Source organism: Pseudonaja textilis, chromosome 13 (assembly GCF_049901715.1).
Source record: "Pseudonaja textilis isolate UNSWEBS1 chromosome 13, rPseTex1.2, whole genome shotgun sequence".
In the NCBI taxonomy this organism is placed as follows: Eukaryota; Metazoa; Chordata; class Lepidosauria; order Squamata; family Elapidae; genus Pseudonaja; species Pseudonaja textilis.
This window is the reverse complement of record NC_142002.1, coordinates 19,376,508-19,392,460: the sequence shown is the minus strand read 5'-3', so window position 1 is coordinate 19,392,460 and position 15,953 is coordinate 19,376,508. Positions and strand designations below refer to the sequence as shown.

The following is a 15,953-nucleotide window of genomic DNA, read 5'->3' as shown; positions in this document are numbered from 1 at the left end:
AAGGGGGGCTCCTTTAATATCCATAAGTCGAGGTCTCCCTCTTGGCTTTTCAGGGGGTCCAGCCTCTCTTCTGCCCCCCCCCCCCCAGCCTGACTCTTCCGTTCAGGGAAAATCCTCACCGGGATTTGCACATCTGGATCCCGTCCTGCCCCACATCTGCAGCCTGGCTCTGGCCAGATGTCTTTGGTTTTCCATTCTTCTCCGCCTGAGTCAGTATGGCAGATTGTTCCTGCGGGGGGGAAATGTAGAGGGAAACCGAAGGAGCGAATTGGCCTTTCGTTGCGCGTCCTGGAACCATTCCTGTCCTTCCCAAATGCCTTTGATATGCCTCATAAACCTAATTGGGACGAGCTGGGGGCGGGGGGGGGGAGGAAATTTAAAAAGCAACATCCTCGCTGCCTCCATTCTTCCGCAAATCTCACTGACAAAAGGAACAGAAGAGCAACTTCTTCTTCTTCTTCTTCTTCTTCTTCTTCTTCTTCTTCTTCTTCTTCTTCTTCTTCTTCTTCTTCTCCTTCTCCTTCTCCTTCTCCTTCTCCTTCTCCCTCCTCCTCTTCTTCTTCTTGCTCTTCCTCCACCATCTCCTCTTCTTCTTCTTCTTCTTCTTCTTCTTCTTCTTCTTCTTCTTCTTCTTCTTCTTCTTCTTCTTCTTCTTCTTCTTCTTCTTCTTCTCCTTCTCCTTCTCCTTCTCCTTCTCCTTCTCCTCCTCTATCTATCTATCTATCTGTCTGTCTGTCTATATGCGAAATGCCACTCACTCATCATCACAAAATCTCCAGAAGTGTAAAGCCTACAAACTTCTAGGTGCTAAGAAAGGATTTTTTGAAATGACCATCAGAGCATTAGTATTTCCTATATTATTATTATTATTATTATTATTATTATTATTATTATTATTATTATTATTATTATTATTATTATTATTATTATTATTAACGTTCTCTGATGCTAAGGAGTTCTACTCCCCCTCCCCAACAGAGGAGTTTCAGTTTTAGTTTCAGAGCACCAAGCAGCTTTAGGACAGAAGAGTTGAGCTAAGCCACGCCCAGGCTCCTTGCTGTCTCCTTGCTCACACAGCAAATACTGTTTCACTTTCCAAACAGCCCTCAGCTCTCTCACACACTGGCAGGACACTAGCCAGATGAATACCGATGGATGCTGGTAGGCAGAGGCAGCATTTCCCCCCCCTTATTTTCCTCCCCAAAAACTAAGCCCAACCACATAGTTTCATAGCAAAGCACGGGTATCGAGCTAGTGTTTGAATAATATGAAGTTACCTTTTTTCTCCCTGTTAGCATGAAAAGCTTCCTCAATTCACACATCTTCAGTCTGTTCACCCTTTGGGGTTTTATTTTACCAGCCTCATCCTCCTCTGGTGATCTGAAACAAATAACCTACTTTCTTTGAGGTTAAACGATGGGCCCGGCTGTGGCAGAGCCAAAACATATAGTTTTGAAACATCAATAGTGAGATGAAATGGAAGATTATTTCTCAGTTATTCTTCAGCAGGTTGACAATTTGGGATGGGAGCCAATAGCTCAGTGCAAATCTTGGATCAAAAGAGATTGTGATTGTCATCAGATCTTTCCTTAAAAAAACGTTTGTGAGGTTCCAGTTGAGTTTACTCACTGAGACTGGATTCTCACTTCTGTCACTTTTTTTTTAAAAAAAAATCACCTAATATCCCTTTTAACTCATCCCTGCGGTCTTTATCGGCCTACATTTGGACGGCTGTCAGGTTATTCGTTCAATTAAAAAAATAAATCCGGAACCCCTTAACATTTATGGGCAGCTTACACTGAGGTCCCGTCCCCCGCCAGAACTGAACTGTCCAATTACATCTCGGACCCCTGAAGTTGATGCAAGATATAATTTTGATACGCCTTTTTTTAAACCCATCTGGAATTCGTTGGAGGTTTTAAAGAGGCATCCCAACGTCCCCGGGGGAGAATTTGGATCTTTCCTAATGTGCAATAATTGAGATAATTGGCTGAATGGGGTTTCTCATTAGGACAGGAAGATGGGCTAACCTTTCACGGACAAATCTCATTTAAGGAGATGAGACAAAGACGCTCCCGTTGGCATATGGAGCTGAGGTTTTATGGGAGGTGAGGATAATGTGGCTTTTTTTAAAAAAAATCTGTTGGAGGATGCGGAACAAAGGTTTCCTTGCAAGCAGTTCTGTTCGGCTTTTCTTGTTCCAAAGGTGCTTTTTCCAAAACTTTCTTGGTTTTTTTTTTCCCTTGAAAACGTATCTCTTCTCCTCCAAGAAGCTGTTTCTGATCCAAACCTGGTTCCAAGGAAACAAACACGAAACAGAGGTAACAGCAAAACCTTTTAATGATTCTTTACAAACTCCGTTCCTTCACGGTTAAAAGGCTGTTTTTCAAACTAATTGTCTCTGATAAGAACGAGCCTTGCCGAGGTGGTGCAAGGCTGCCAAGAACACCTAGGTAAAGTCACTAAAAACTATTTCAAACACAAAGACCAAACACCAACCAAGATACTCCAAACGTCCGCAAGGCTTGAGGGCAAGAACTTCTTTGCTTCCTGCAAAGAACTCCGGTCTCTCAGGCTGGCTTTTATCCCTTAAGGGAGGAGCCATCACCTTGCAGCCTTACTCCTGAGTCGCCCGTGCTGCTGCAGCTGCTCTTTCCTTCGAGCAGCCTTGTGCGCACGTGCAGTTGGCACAGGCTCCTCGGAGGCATCTTCATCACTGCTGCCAGCCTCCACCATCTCCGGAGGCAGCATTCGACTCCCTGATGGTCCTGGCCTCATCCCTCCATCACATGCAGGCCCCTCATCTGAGTCCTCGCTCTCCGAAACCTCAGCCTGCTGCCGGTGAACCACCTCTTCATCCTAGGGCACGCAAGGAGGAACAGAGAAGGGAGCAACATGGCTTACAGGGGAGAAAAGGGCCCTGATCCCTTTCATTAGTTGCAGCTGGGGGAACGGAATATAAGAAGAGCGTTTGCACACAGCTCTTTGCTGGAAGCAAAGCGTGCCTTATTTTTCTCGAGGCTTATCTGGATTTTGGCATCCTCCCAACTGTGGGTGCTGTGTTATTCTTTGAAAGTCTGCCATTTATCATCCTGGCCTGCCGTGTTCATTACTTCAGTGTGGTTTGTGTTGGATTTTTATTTCTAATTATCTTTACTTTGGCTTCGGACTGCATTTCTGCCCTTTGTAGACTGTTTTCGGAAGAGTTTGATCTCCAGCCGGGGATAACTGGACATTGCGGGGGGGCCAAGTTGGAGGCATTCAAGGGAATGTATTCTACTTTGGTGATTTTGTTATTTTTGTGCCACGCCTCGGTCATCACACGGGGCCTTCCACTGTGCAGTTTGCGTGTGTGTGTGTGTGTTTGTGTGTTTGTGTGTCCTCTTGAATGTTTTGACCATAATCGGCGAACAGTTCACCGTCTTACCACGGAGAACATGCATGGATATGCCAAGATATTGAAAAGAATTCCCTCCCCCCACATACAAAGAAGTGGCTTTTTGGAGGGGGGGCGTATTTTTTTTACAGGCCCCATTTCTGATTTGTCGCTGCTGCAGCTCCGGGTACAAAAAAAACCCGCAGTGACAATGGTGTCATTTTAATGAGAGCCTCGTGCACAATGGCCGGCAGGGCAGAAGTGCCCAAACGCATCTTCGGTTGCATCCGTCCGATTACATCTCCCCCCCCCGCCTCACAACTGTCACGGTCTCGCGGGGAGCCCCCTCCATCAATTGAATGTGTCAGCGAGATGTACGACCACCTTCCTGCCTTCCAGATGGATCATTTATCTGTGTCACAGGCCATTTATCACCTTTCTCCTCCTGTTCCAATTTTGGATTTATTCCTGCCATCTCTTGCTCGGCTGGCACATTCCTAATTCACGCTCCTCCCGGTGCGGTCAATAAACACTAGGGGGGGGGCGCTATTTGGAGAGCCATTAGGGAGGGATGATTGAGTGACCCCTGGCTCCAGCTGTAGCGCTACACAGGGTCCTTTTGTCTGGCCAGGCCTTGCCCCAAAAAGAGACGGATGAGACCCATCTGTAGGGGAGAAAGGAGGGCCAGCGGGAGGGGACGGGACGGGGCGGGGCGGGTGAAGCCAACGGTCCAGGTGAAATAAGAGAACCGACGAAGACACACAAACGCGTTTCTGGATCTTGTTGTAAGCCGCCTGGGGTCATCCCCCAGCACGTGTGTGAGTTGGGCGGCGATTTGTTTGATCAATGAAATAAATAAATTCGGTTGATCAATGAAATAAATTAAAAAGCAGAGCCTGATTTGGGAGGCCAGGGGGATGAATTTTATTTTCTTGAAAACGGCCCCTGTGGGAAATAGGTGGTTGGAGGGTGAGGGCTCCTGGATGGCATGGTTTTCCTTTCCTTTCCTTTCCTTTCCTTTCCTTTCCTTTCCTTTCCTTTCCTTTCCTTTCCTTTCCTTTCCTTTCCTTTCCTTTCCCTTCCTTTCCTTTCCCTTCCTTTCCCTCCCTTTCCTTTCCTTTCCTTTCCCTTCCCTTCCCTTCCCTTCCTTTCCTTTCCCTTCCTTTCCTTTCCTTTCCTTTCCTTTCCTTCCCTTCCCCTCCTCTCCTCTCCTCTCCTTTCCCTTCCCTTCCCTTTTCTTTCCTTTCCCTTCCTTTCCTTCCCCTTTTCCTTTCCTCCCTTTTCTTTCCTTTCCCTTCCTTTCCTTTCCTTCCCCTTTTCCTTTCCTTTTCTTTCCTCTCCCCTCCTCCTTTCCTTTCTCCTTTCCTTTTATTCCTTCCTTTCCTCCCTCCCCCTTTCCTTTCCTTTCCTTTCCTTTTTGCCTCTCCTTTCTTCTCCTTTCTCCTTTCCTTTTTCCCTTTCCTTTTTCCTTCCCTTCCCTTCCCTTCCCTTCCCATGCCTGCAGTTTGAGGCAGGATGGCGACCGTGTTTTCTGTATGAAGAGCAGCTCAAACCAGAGTCCTGTGTGAAGAAACGGGAGCGACTCCAGAAGAGAGAAACACCATTTCTCTTCTTGGTTCGGCGTTCTCTGTTTTCTTTGAAACCTCCAGTCCTCCTGTGGCCGGACTCCAAGTGCAATTTTGGCTCTCTCGGATGGAAAAATGGCCTGGCCATCAGAGCAAGGAAGACGAAATCCGGGGTGAAGAACAGTTGCAGGAATTGGGAATGAATAATGAAAAGAAGGACCAGGGGAGACAGGATAGCAGCCTTCCCATATTGGAGGGGCTGCCCCAAAGAAGATTTGGGGGTCAAGTTATTCTCCAAAGCACCTTTGAAGGCAGGAGAAGCAGCCACGGATGGAGACTAATCAAGGACAGAAGCAACCTGGAATTAAAAGTTCCTAACCACGAGGACCATTCACCAGTGGAACAACTTGCCACCAGAAGTCATTGGGTGCTCCAACACGGGAGGTTTTCAAGAAGAGATTGGACAACCAATCTCCATAGAGGGGTCCTGCTTGAGCAGGAGGTTGGAGTAGAAAACCCCCACAGTCTCTTCCAACTCTGCTAGACACCAGAATATAAACCGACAGCAAACAGCATTCCTTACTAGCACTGATGATGTTCCCTAGTTGGGTCATGAAACGTCTGCAAGAAAACCACCAAACTCAGAGAGTACCAAGGACCTCACAGTCCTCCTCCTCCTCTTCCTCCTCCTCCTCCCCCTCCCCCTCCTCCTCCTCTCACTCCTTTCTCGCTCTGATGATGTTCCCTAGTTGGGTCATGAAACGTCTGCAAGAAAACCACCAAACTCAGAGAGTACCAAGGACCTCACAGTCCTCCTCCTCCTCCTCCTCCTCCTCCTCCTCCTCCTCCTCCTCTTCTCACTCCCTTTTAACTCTGATGATGTTCCCTAGTTGGGTCACGAAACGTCTGCAAGAAAAACAACCCAGCCCAGAGAGCAGCAAGGAGCCCTCCTTTCAGCCCCGAGCTACTAATATTCTCATTTTATCTGTTATGCTGTACTCTATATTCAGCCCAAATATGCACCTTGGAACAGGAGGGAGGGGAGGCTAAGCGTCAGCGAAGGTCCCCAGGAAAACCTACCTCCTCAGACGCCCCCACCCCGCAAACCCCAGCCCCTTTGCACCATCCAACACCGGGCAGAAGGGGAAAGTGTGTGCATGTGTGTGCGCGCGTGTGTGCGTGTGTGTGGGAGGGCTTCTCCCCCTTCCCCATGTCATCGCCTCCTCCTCGGCCCATGAATCTTCCCGCTGCCTCCCAGCTGCAAAGCGAGGTACTATTGATGGGGGGGGGGGGCAGAATCTCCTTTTGGGGAGAAGAGACCCAGGCGGTCGGTGGCTGGCCCGGCACAGGATGATGGGGAAGGGGGATGATGGATGGATGGGGTGGGTGGGGGGGTGAGGAAGGAGGGCGCTGCTGGCGGGGCGCGTGGGGGGGTGGGTTGATGGATGATGGGGGGGCAGTGGGAGGCGCCGCTTGTGTGCCCCCAGCGGGGTGGGGAGGGGGGGGAAGGAAGGGAAGAGATAGAAAAGAGGCAGATGGATGGATGGATGGGTGGGGGAGGAGGAGGAGGAAGGAGGGAGGGAGGGAGGGAGGGGTAAAGGAGTCCCTCGGCCAGTTCGCGGTGCGGGACAGACGGAGGCAGAGCTCCCTGCGCTTCGCTTCTCCTTCGCGGCTGCCTCGCTTCGCTTCTTCTCCTTCGCGGCGTCCCGCCCTGCCTCGCCATGCCGAACTTCGCCGGCACCTGGAAGATGAAAAGCAGCGAGAATTTCGACGAACTCCTGAAAGTCCTGGGTAAGGCGCGTGGGGAAAGGAGGGGAGCGAGGAAGGCTCGGGTGTCAAAGGCTCCGCCAAGGCGCTAGGCATCAAGGCGGCGGCTGGAAGGAAAACCACCACCATCACCCCCCGGCCAATTGCGCCCGCCCGCGCACGCACACACACAGGCAGAAGCCGTGTTGGTTTACTCGCGAGTTAGTGGGGAGGGAGGCAGCCACCCGGGTCTTCGAGAGGAAGCGCACTTGGCGCTGGTAGGGAGGAGGAGGAGGAGGAGGAGGAGGAGGAGGAAAAGGGGAAAGAGGAGGAGGAAGAGGAGGAGGAAGAGGAAGAGGAGGAAAAGGGGAAAGGAGGAGGAAGAGGAGGAGGAGGAAGGGGAAGAAGAAGAGGAGGAGAAGAGGAAGAGGAGGAGGAAAAGGGGAAAGAGGAGGATAAAGAGGAGGAGGAGGAAAAGAGGAAAGAGGAAGATAAAGAGGAGGAAGAGGAGGAAGAGGAAGAAGAAGAGGAGGAGGAGGAGGAAGGAAGGAACCATTGAACTGGATGGATTCCCATGTCTGAAATGACTTAGGATTTCCTGCCTAGGCAGGGGGTTGGACTAGAAGACCTCCAAGGTCCCTTCCAACTCGATTCTGATTCTAAATTTAGGAGGAGGAGGAAGAGGAGGAGGATAGTGGGGTCCTCAGTGCTCTCTGAGTCTGGGTTGGGGTGTTGTTGTTTTTTGCAGACATTTCATGACCCAACAAGGCAACATTATCAGTGATACAAGGGAGTAGGGTGTGAGGAGGAGGAGGAGGGGGAGGAGGAGCGGGCCCCAGGCGCGTGAGAACGGAGCCAGGCCAGGGGACTTTCTGGAGGGACGCGGAGTATCTTCGTGGCTGGAGGCAACGTGGCTGCTGCTCTTCCGTGGCACCCTTATTGCTCCCCCCTTCTCTACCCTGAAAAAGAGACATCTAGACAGGAAGGAGTAGCCAGGTTCCTCTGCCCAAGAGGGGGGGCACCTGCTCTCAGGTAAACCTGCCCAGACCCCCCCCCCTCGCCATCGGGGCAGCTCTTGAGATCTCAGGTCGCCCAACAGCAGGGCTAGGTCCTTCCCTCTTCCCTGGGACGCGGGAGGTACCAGCTGCTTGGAAATCGGACCCCCTGGGTAAGGCCAGTCCCTCCAGGCGCCCAAGGGGGGCGGGGGCTCCATCCTGTTAACACGACCCACCCCACGCGCCTCTACCCAGGAGTGAACGCCATGCTGAGGAAAGTGGCCGTGGCCGCCGCCTCCAAGCCCCACGTGGAGATCCGCCAGGACGGGGACCGCTTCTACATCAAGACCTCCACCACCGTCCGCACCACCGAAATCAGCTTCAAAGTCGGAGAGGGCTTCGACGAGGAGACGGTCGATGGAAGGAAATGCAAGGTGAGGCTTCTCCTGAGGCTTGACTTTCAAGGCAGGATGGGGGTGGGTGGGCTTGGAGTGGGGGCCCCCGCAGCTTCTTCTTCCCACGGTGGAGTTTTGGGGTGGAAGGCAACATTGCCAGGACAGGACGAATGTGCTGCAGGTGAGGTGCTCTGAAAGCAGAGTGCTCCACCCTTGGCCACTTTTTAAGACTTGTGGAAACGGCTGGGGGGGCAATTCTGACCCCCCAAGTCTCCAAAGTGGCCAAGTTTGGACATCCCTGTCCTTAAAGTTCAAAGCCTTCTCCAATCTAGAACAGTTCCTTGGAACTTCTCTGAGAACAACCCAAGAAGAAGTTGGCCATTTGTCCTCTTCTCGAACTTCTTGAAGCCGAGCTGGATGATTTTTGACAGTGGGTCTCCCCCAAAAATTGGGCTGGAAATGCCACACCATGCAGAAACCCATGGGGGGTGGAGGGAAAGAGCTGGTGGGACGAGTTGACCCCATTGAGCCCCAGAGATGGTGCCTGATCAACTTTGAAGGTAGCCAGATCTCCATAATCCCGTGAAAAACCAGAGCCGAGATTCCCGAGGAGCCGCAAAGACAAGAGAAATGTTGTCTCTGTGTGTTTTACACCCAGATGCAGAATCGCACCCCAAATAGGGAAGTCTAGGTGAATTTTGCTCTCTCCGCAAGCCACAAACCAGGGGACTAATTTATTTCCCCCCCAAAAAAGGCAAAGTTTGCTCTTCATTGCGGGCAAACCAGAGCCACAAAACCTTTCTCACTTCCTCCTTGGGGATCTACTTTAAAATAAAAACCACCACCCAAACCCACTTGTTCTCCATGAGTCACGGAAGGATTTTTGTGGACTGATGAATCGGGATTTGGGGCAGGAAGGATTTTGCTGTGGCTTCGCTGTCATCGAGCCTCGCGGGGAAGTCAGAGGCTGGACATCCCCATCCAATGGTCTGGTTTGGGGGTTTCCTCTCTGGCCTCATCCAAAATGCTCCTCGGGGAATCATGGTTGCACTTTGGAAGTTCCTTTCAGGTACTTGGCAGTTTTAACTGCCGAGTTTGGCAATGGATTACTCTAAAAAAAAAAAAAAAAAGGCATGCAAGTTTGATTTGGCTTTGGGGAAGATTTTTAGGGACGTCCAATTCCTGTTTTGTGGGAAAAGAGACGGAGGGGAACCTCAGCGGCCCATTCTTGGCAGCTGGCAAAGTGAAGAATAGGTCAGGAATGAAAGCGAATAGACGTTTCCAAGGATAACACTGAAGGATTTGATCTGGGTCGGTCACCGGAACCAGCTGGAGCCCATCTTCAAAGAACTTCTCCCTAGAAGTGGGTGTTGTTCATGGGTCCTAGCAAACTTTCTGCTAGACTACAGAAGTTTCCTGAAGTTGGGCCCTGGCACGAGTCTGAGAACTCAGAAGACGAAAACCTCTGGTTCCGGTGACTGACCCAGATTGGATCGTTGAAGAACAGGGCTCTCCAACCTTGGCAACTTTTAAGACTTGTGGACTTCAACTCCCAGCAAAACTGGCTGAGGAACTCCGGGAGTTGAAGTCCACAAGTCTTCAAGTTACCAAGTTTGGAGACCTCTGGTATAGTCTGCCGCTTGAGCAAGGGGGGGTGGGCTGGAAGACCTCTAAGATGCCTTCCAACTCTGGTATTCTTTCCCTCGCTGTCACCACGAATCCTCTCCGCCTCAATAAGGATGGCCAAGCCCACCAAAGCAATTTGTAATTGATGATCCAGTGTTCCTAAAGCCTTTTGTGTGTGTTATCTTGGAGTTACCTCCTCGTGGTTGGCTAAAGAAGTCCACAGAATTTTCTTGACAAAGATTTTTTTGGTTGGCCTGTGTCGCCATCTTCCTAGGGTGAGGCACTCACTGGCTGAAGGTCACTCTGTTGGCTTTGTGCCTAAGGCGAGACTAGAACTCATCATCTCCTAGTTTCTAGCCAGGAAGTGACTCAATGCCTGCACAAACCAGCTTTTTTCCAAAGTTATACACCGGTGAATAGCAATGGTTGAACGAAACCATAGCCCTCAGGTCTTCTTCTACACTTCTTGGAAGTAGAAGCAGTCCTGTCTGCACTTCTTGGAAGTGGTTGGGCAAATGCAATGTTGACCTAGAGCTGGCTGGGGAATTCTGGGAGTTGGAAGTCCACCCATCTTAAAAATGGCCAAAGTTGAGAAACACTACCTTAGGGTAATTGAGATCAGGAATAAGACGGAGAATGCGGTTCCAGAGTCTTGTCTGTTCATTGGATTAAAGAGAAAGATCATGATTAAATTGAAGTATTGGTGGGGTCCTACATGAAGACAGCAAACAGGGTAGCCAGAAACAGCATTAGAAGAGTTAAATAAGTTAAATAAATAATAAATAAATCCCCAAAAGAGGAATGTCATGTTCCTGGAAACTATCAGAAGGATTATACCCCATTTTCTTGTGGGTTGTGGCTTAATCCAATGATCAGGTTCAATTTTATTTTTTTTTAAAGAAAATGTAATTGTCTTTTAAGATGCCTGGAGCAGCAATTTTCCCAAACTTGAAATGGAACCAACAGCCAACAGGAATCCAACAGGGCAAACTTTTCTTTCTGGCTGGGCTTGTTTACTGAATTTGGCCTGATGAAATCTGGCATTAAATTTGGTTGTGTGTGTGTGTTTTTAATTTAATGATAAAAATCTGTTTGGTGTGTTTCCAGAAGAAAAATACAAGCCTCAATTCTGGGAGGTCTGGAACTTCAGACGCAAAAACATCTGCCCAACCATGAAGATCTGACCCAGAGATTTTTTTTTTCCTCTTGATTCTCAAGAGTTGCAGCCTTAAATTCCCCCCGCCCTCCATATCCTAACTGAAAGTTAGACCGTTCTGAGCTGCCCACCAAATTGTACAAGGTGCTTTGTTCTGCCTCGTATCTGCTGCAGGGATGGAAGCTCGTTTGCAGGTGCTGAGATCGGCTGCCGCCAGCCATTTCTCCCCATTTGTTGCTTGACTGCAACCGTTGTCCTAATATCTGACCTCCCCTCCCCCGTCCGCCGCGAGGGAGGGGCGCATTTTTTTTCTTGCAGAGTTTAGCCACTTGGGAGAATGAAAACAAACTGTACTGCAAGCAAACGCTCCTGGATGGCCAGGGTCCCAAAACATACTGGACAAGAGAACTGGTTGGAGACGAGCTGATTTTGGTAAGGGGTTTTGAGCTTTTACGGAGGGCTGAGCAATTCCTGCCACCTTCCCCAAGAGAAGAGCTGCTCTCAATTTTTTGGGTAGCATCAGCAGTGGGATCCGATCTGTTCCACGACTGGTTTGGTGATTCGCACGCATGCGCCTATCGCGCGCGCGCAGCTTTCCACAAGGCCTGTAGCGCCAGTCACCTGAGAGGATAAAGAAAAGCACAGGGGTGGGTAGGAGTGCTAATCCTGCGCTTTTCGCTTCTCTTCTCAGCTGATCGTCGGCTCTCAGGTGATTGTGGGAGGCTTTTTTTTACAACCAGTTCGGCCAAACCAGGCTGAACCGGTAGCATATCACCCCTGGGTAGCGAGCTAAAACAACCACCCCCCCCCCTAAGTTTAAACTGGGTTGAGCACCGCTGATAGCGTTGCCTTTTCACGGTTCTATTCTGTTATGCTCAACCCTGGAATTCAGGGACAAGGTTCAAACCCGGGATAAAAAGACCGAATTCTCGCGTTTACCCCCTTATTATTTTTTTTTAAAGGTGCTTTGGACGGGAAAGGGCTCAGCCTCTTAATTCCCACCTGTTAACTCCGTTCCACTGGGAGAAAATTGCAATGAAATTTCCATCTGAACATTTTTAACGATTTTCCATAAGGGAAGAGCCTCCAGGCCCGTTTGGTCCAGGGTGAGGACCAAAGATGGGAGGAAGAAGGGAGTCCGTTCCAAAAATCATTTTATAAGTTCAAAAGAACAATACGAGAGCCGGTCTTGTCCTTCTTTCTCTAGCTCGCTCAACAACGCATGTGCACACAAATGTCTACAGGTCTTATAGTGGGACGTAGACCAGTGAAGGTTCTCCCAAACTGAGCGCCAAAGTCAAAACACTCCAACGTAAAATCTGAAAGTCATCTGGCATATATCTTCGATCTAGAGCAGAGGTGTCCAACCTTAAGACTTGTGGACTTCAACTCCCAGAGTTCCTCAGCCAGCTTGAAGTCCGCAAGTCTTAAGGTTGGCCAAGGTTGGGGACCATGGTCTAGAGTGATGCCAGTGTTCCCTACCCCCAAGGCATCCCTTGGGCCCAACCTAGCTTGAATGCTGGCTTTGCATGTTCTGGAGAAGCACAAACTCTTGAGCAGTACAGGTAGCCTTCGACGTACGCTTACGATGGAGCTCAGAATTCCTGTCGCAAACTGAGACAGCCGTGTATCTTTTTTTGCCCGACGTTATGGCCTTTCTTGCAGTGACGGTCACGAAGCAAACCATGGCCGCTGTTCAGTTAGCCACACGGTTGTTAAATCAACCTGGCTTCCTCCATTTGAGTTTGCTGGTCAGAAGGTCGCAAAAGATGACATGACCCCGGGCGTCATAAATAGGGAGTCCGTGGCACAAGTGCCTGAATTTTCCATCACTTGATTATAGGGATGCTGCAATGGACAGAAGTGTAAAACAAAACAAAAAAAAAGGTCGTAAGTCACTTTTCTCAGGGCCGCTGCAACTTTCAGTGGTCACTAAACCAACTGGTATGAAGTTGAAGGCTACTTGGAGATGACCCTGAAGGTGTCCAGACTCAGCAAAATCCTGCAGGTGCTTTGGAGATCTTCCAAGTTTGGGGTACATCAATGCAAGAACTCTCATCTTTCCAAGAATTCGGAGACCAGATGAAGCATTTTCTTCAAAGACTGTTTTGAGGAGCAATGTAGAAGGTCTCCAAGTGGGGTGAAGTTTCAACAGCCCCCAGGTGGTGCCTTCTGCAGATGTTGTCCTCCTGGTCTCCAACCAGCAAAGAGCTCCACGGCCATCTTCTCTACCAAAGACTTCACAGAAAGTCTTCTCTTGGTTTCAGGTGCTTTCCTTTTTCTCTCTCTCTCTCTCTTTGCAGACCTTTGGCGCGGATGACGTGGTGTGCACCAGGATTTACACGCGAGAGTGACAAAAAAAGGCCAACCTGCCCTCCCTCTCCACCCATCCCCTTGCAGGAAAAGCTGGAGGATCAACAGCAGGTGTTGTGAACACAAGTCTTGCCGAGTAAACATCCTCGCGTGGTGTTGTTTGAACCGGCTGGCTCTTGCGTGATCGTACATGTCGTTTCAAATCCCAGCTCGCTGCTCCATCTCCAGATCTCCCCCCCCCCTTTGCTTAGATGGCGAATCCAGGTCCCCGTAGAATTTGTGTGTGTGTGTGTGTGTGTGCCTGTGTGTTTGCGGGTACAAAAACAACCCCTTTCATCTCCCCCCTCATCCCCTGCTGCTCACTGGTATTTATATAGCTTGACATTTGTACGATCCGAGCGGTGATTAAATCCCTTGGTTCTTGGTTCACCCGGCTTTGCAAACCAATGTGTCTTTTAAGTCTTAAAGGGCATCCAGACAAGTCAAAACAACACACAGGGAGGGGGGGGGGAAGAACCTCCACACTCACACCTTGGTGAGATGGGTGTCGCACCTGGTTGTTTCAGCTCTATTTTAAAAAAAGTAGCAGTTTTCCCAACCAGCGGCAATCGTTCTGTGCTGCGTTTTGCACTTGCCACACCAGATTTAACTTAAGGAATTTGTTGCTGTCAAAGATGAGTGGAAATCATTCCCCATAGACCAGGGTTGTTGTTCTCCCACCCACCCCCAATCATAGTTAACAACCTAATTATGGCCTCTAAAGTCGGAGAGTATTTCAGGTCAAGCCGCAAAACACAGGCTTGTCGTTTTGGCTATATACCTTTCCCCTTTTCAAATCATACGCGTCCGTGTGTTTTTCAGGGGACTCTCCCAGTTCTTTTCCCCAGATTTAATCTTTGCCAATGAAAACATGGATCTTAAATCTGGAAAGATTCATTGGGAGAGAGTATTTGTAGCTCAGGGTTCAACTGTGGGGTCCCTTGATGCTCTCCGAAGTTGGTTGTTTTCTTGAAGACGTTTCGTGACCCAACTAGGTAACATCATCCAGGCTAGAAAGGAGCGAAACCCTCTTTCCTTCCAGCACTGGTGATGTTACCTACTTTGGAAATGAAACGTCGGCAAGAAAACAACCAAGCTCAGGGAGTACCAAGGACCCCCCAAAAAAAACCCAGTTAGGTTCATCTGTGCAGAACAGCCTTTTAGACAAAAAAAATTCCCTGAATGTAGAAAACCAGCAACTTAAGGACACATTTCCCCTAATTTTCAACACGCTTGTGGCCTTTCCTTAAGGCGCAAATGTAGGATTCCTCTTTTCCAGGCTGAGCAATACATTTTGCTGTGAGCAACGGATGAGAATCATAATCTGGAAAAAACCATAGAGACCCCAACAAAAACCTGCCTTCGATCTAATTGAAGCAGTTATTTTTCCCCCATTATCTGCTTCTATCACTTAGAAGCTTTCAAGTTGAAAACTATTTTAGGAACTCTGTTAGTACCGGGTCAAGGATTTGGGGGTGAGCGTGGGCCTCCCCAGATCCTGTGTCTCTTTCAAGACATTTGCATGGGGGGAAAAAAACACATTTGATCAACCATTTAATTTTTATGGGAACTATCCAGTTCACCACCAAACTCTTTGGAACCAGAGGAAGTTCCCAGAGGTCTCTCTGAATCTTGGCCGCAGAACAAAAGCTCGGCGAATATTTTCCTATTCATTATTATCGTTATTATTTTAAAGGCAACATTCATACCGAAATGGCAGCTCCCTTAATTGTGGGACATTTCCTCATTCGGACAAGCGACTGCTTCTTCTGCCTTCGACCCCAATCCTTCATGAAAAAGGGAAAAGCCCTTCGTGGCTAATTTGGAAGGCCATTGTTGCAGGGCACATGTTCACAGCCGAGGCAGCAGCCTGTTAAATTAAGTCTGAATTCATTCAGGCCGCGTTAATTTTATGGACACTTTGAACTAAGCAATTATGCTTTATGGTGTGTGTGTGTGTGTGTGTGTGTGTGTGTGTGTGTGTTCACGCCAAGCATGCTCCTCAGAAGCTGACCTCATTAAGAGAGAAGGACACCGGGCCAGATTTTGCATGGCTGTTTCACATGTTCACATTTTGCCAAGGGGGAAAAAAACAAAAAACGATCTGCAAAGGATTCACAAATATTTCCAAATGGATTCAACTTCGAGAGAGAGAGAGAGAGAGAGAGAGAGAAAGAGAGAGAGAGAGAGAGAGAGAGAGAGAAAGAGAGATAGAGAGAGGGAGAGAGAGAGAGAGAGAAGGAGAACAACCCTGACTCTGTTCACAAGGCAAACGAAACAATATTGCTCTTGGATTCACATTGTACCCGGGTGCACACATGAGTTAGCACGCTGAAGTTTATGGGAGCTGCTGCTTTCACACGGGATGAACTCTTTTATCGACATTTGGTGTGCGCGCGCACACACACACACACACTGCTGGCAAAGTCCTTATTTAAACCCTTTCAGCTGGTGAGCTGAATGTGGGGAGAAAAATAAGGGAGAATTTTGCTAGCTTTTCAGCGTCTCGGAACCCGAAGTCCGTTGACAGGCACTCTCTCAAATGCCCTTTTAACGGAGGGACAGGAGCTGGAAGGGACCTTGGAGATCTTCTAGTCCAACCCCCCCATATGCTCAGGCAGGAAATCCTCTCTACCATTTCAGGCAAATGAGTGTCCAGCCTCTTCTTAAAAACCTCCAGGGATGGAGCAGCCACAACCTCTAGCAGCAAGGGGTTCCGTGGATTAATTGCTCTCATGGTTG

General features: G+C 49.1%; 1 protein-coding gene across 1 annotated transcript; it reads left to right on the top strand.

The window, feature by feature from the left end:
- The first annotated feature begins 6,556 nt into the window (after positions 1–6,556).
- On the top strand, positions 6,557–13,601 carry CRABP1 (cellular retinoic acid binding protein 1). Its single transcript, XM_026709696.2, has 4 exons — positions 6,557–6,732; positions 7,938–8,116; positions 11,178–11,291; positions 13,163–13,601. Exons 1-4 carry the CDS (start codon positions 6,663–6,665, stop codon positions 13,211–13,213), a joined length of 414 nt encoding a protein of 137 aa, XP_026565481.1. The 5' UTR covers positions 6,557–6,662; the 3' UTR covers positions 13,214–13,601.
- Positions 13,602–15,953: the final 2,352 nt, after the last annotated feature.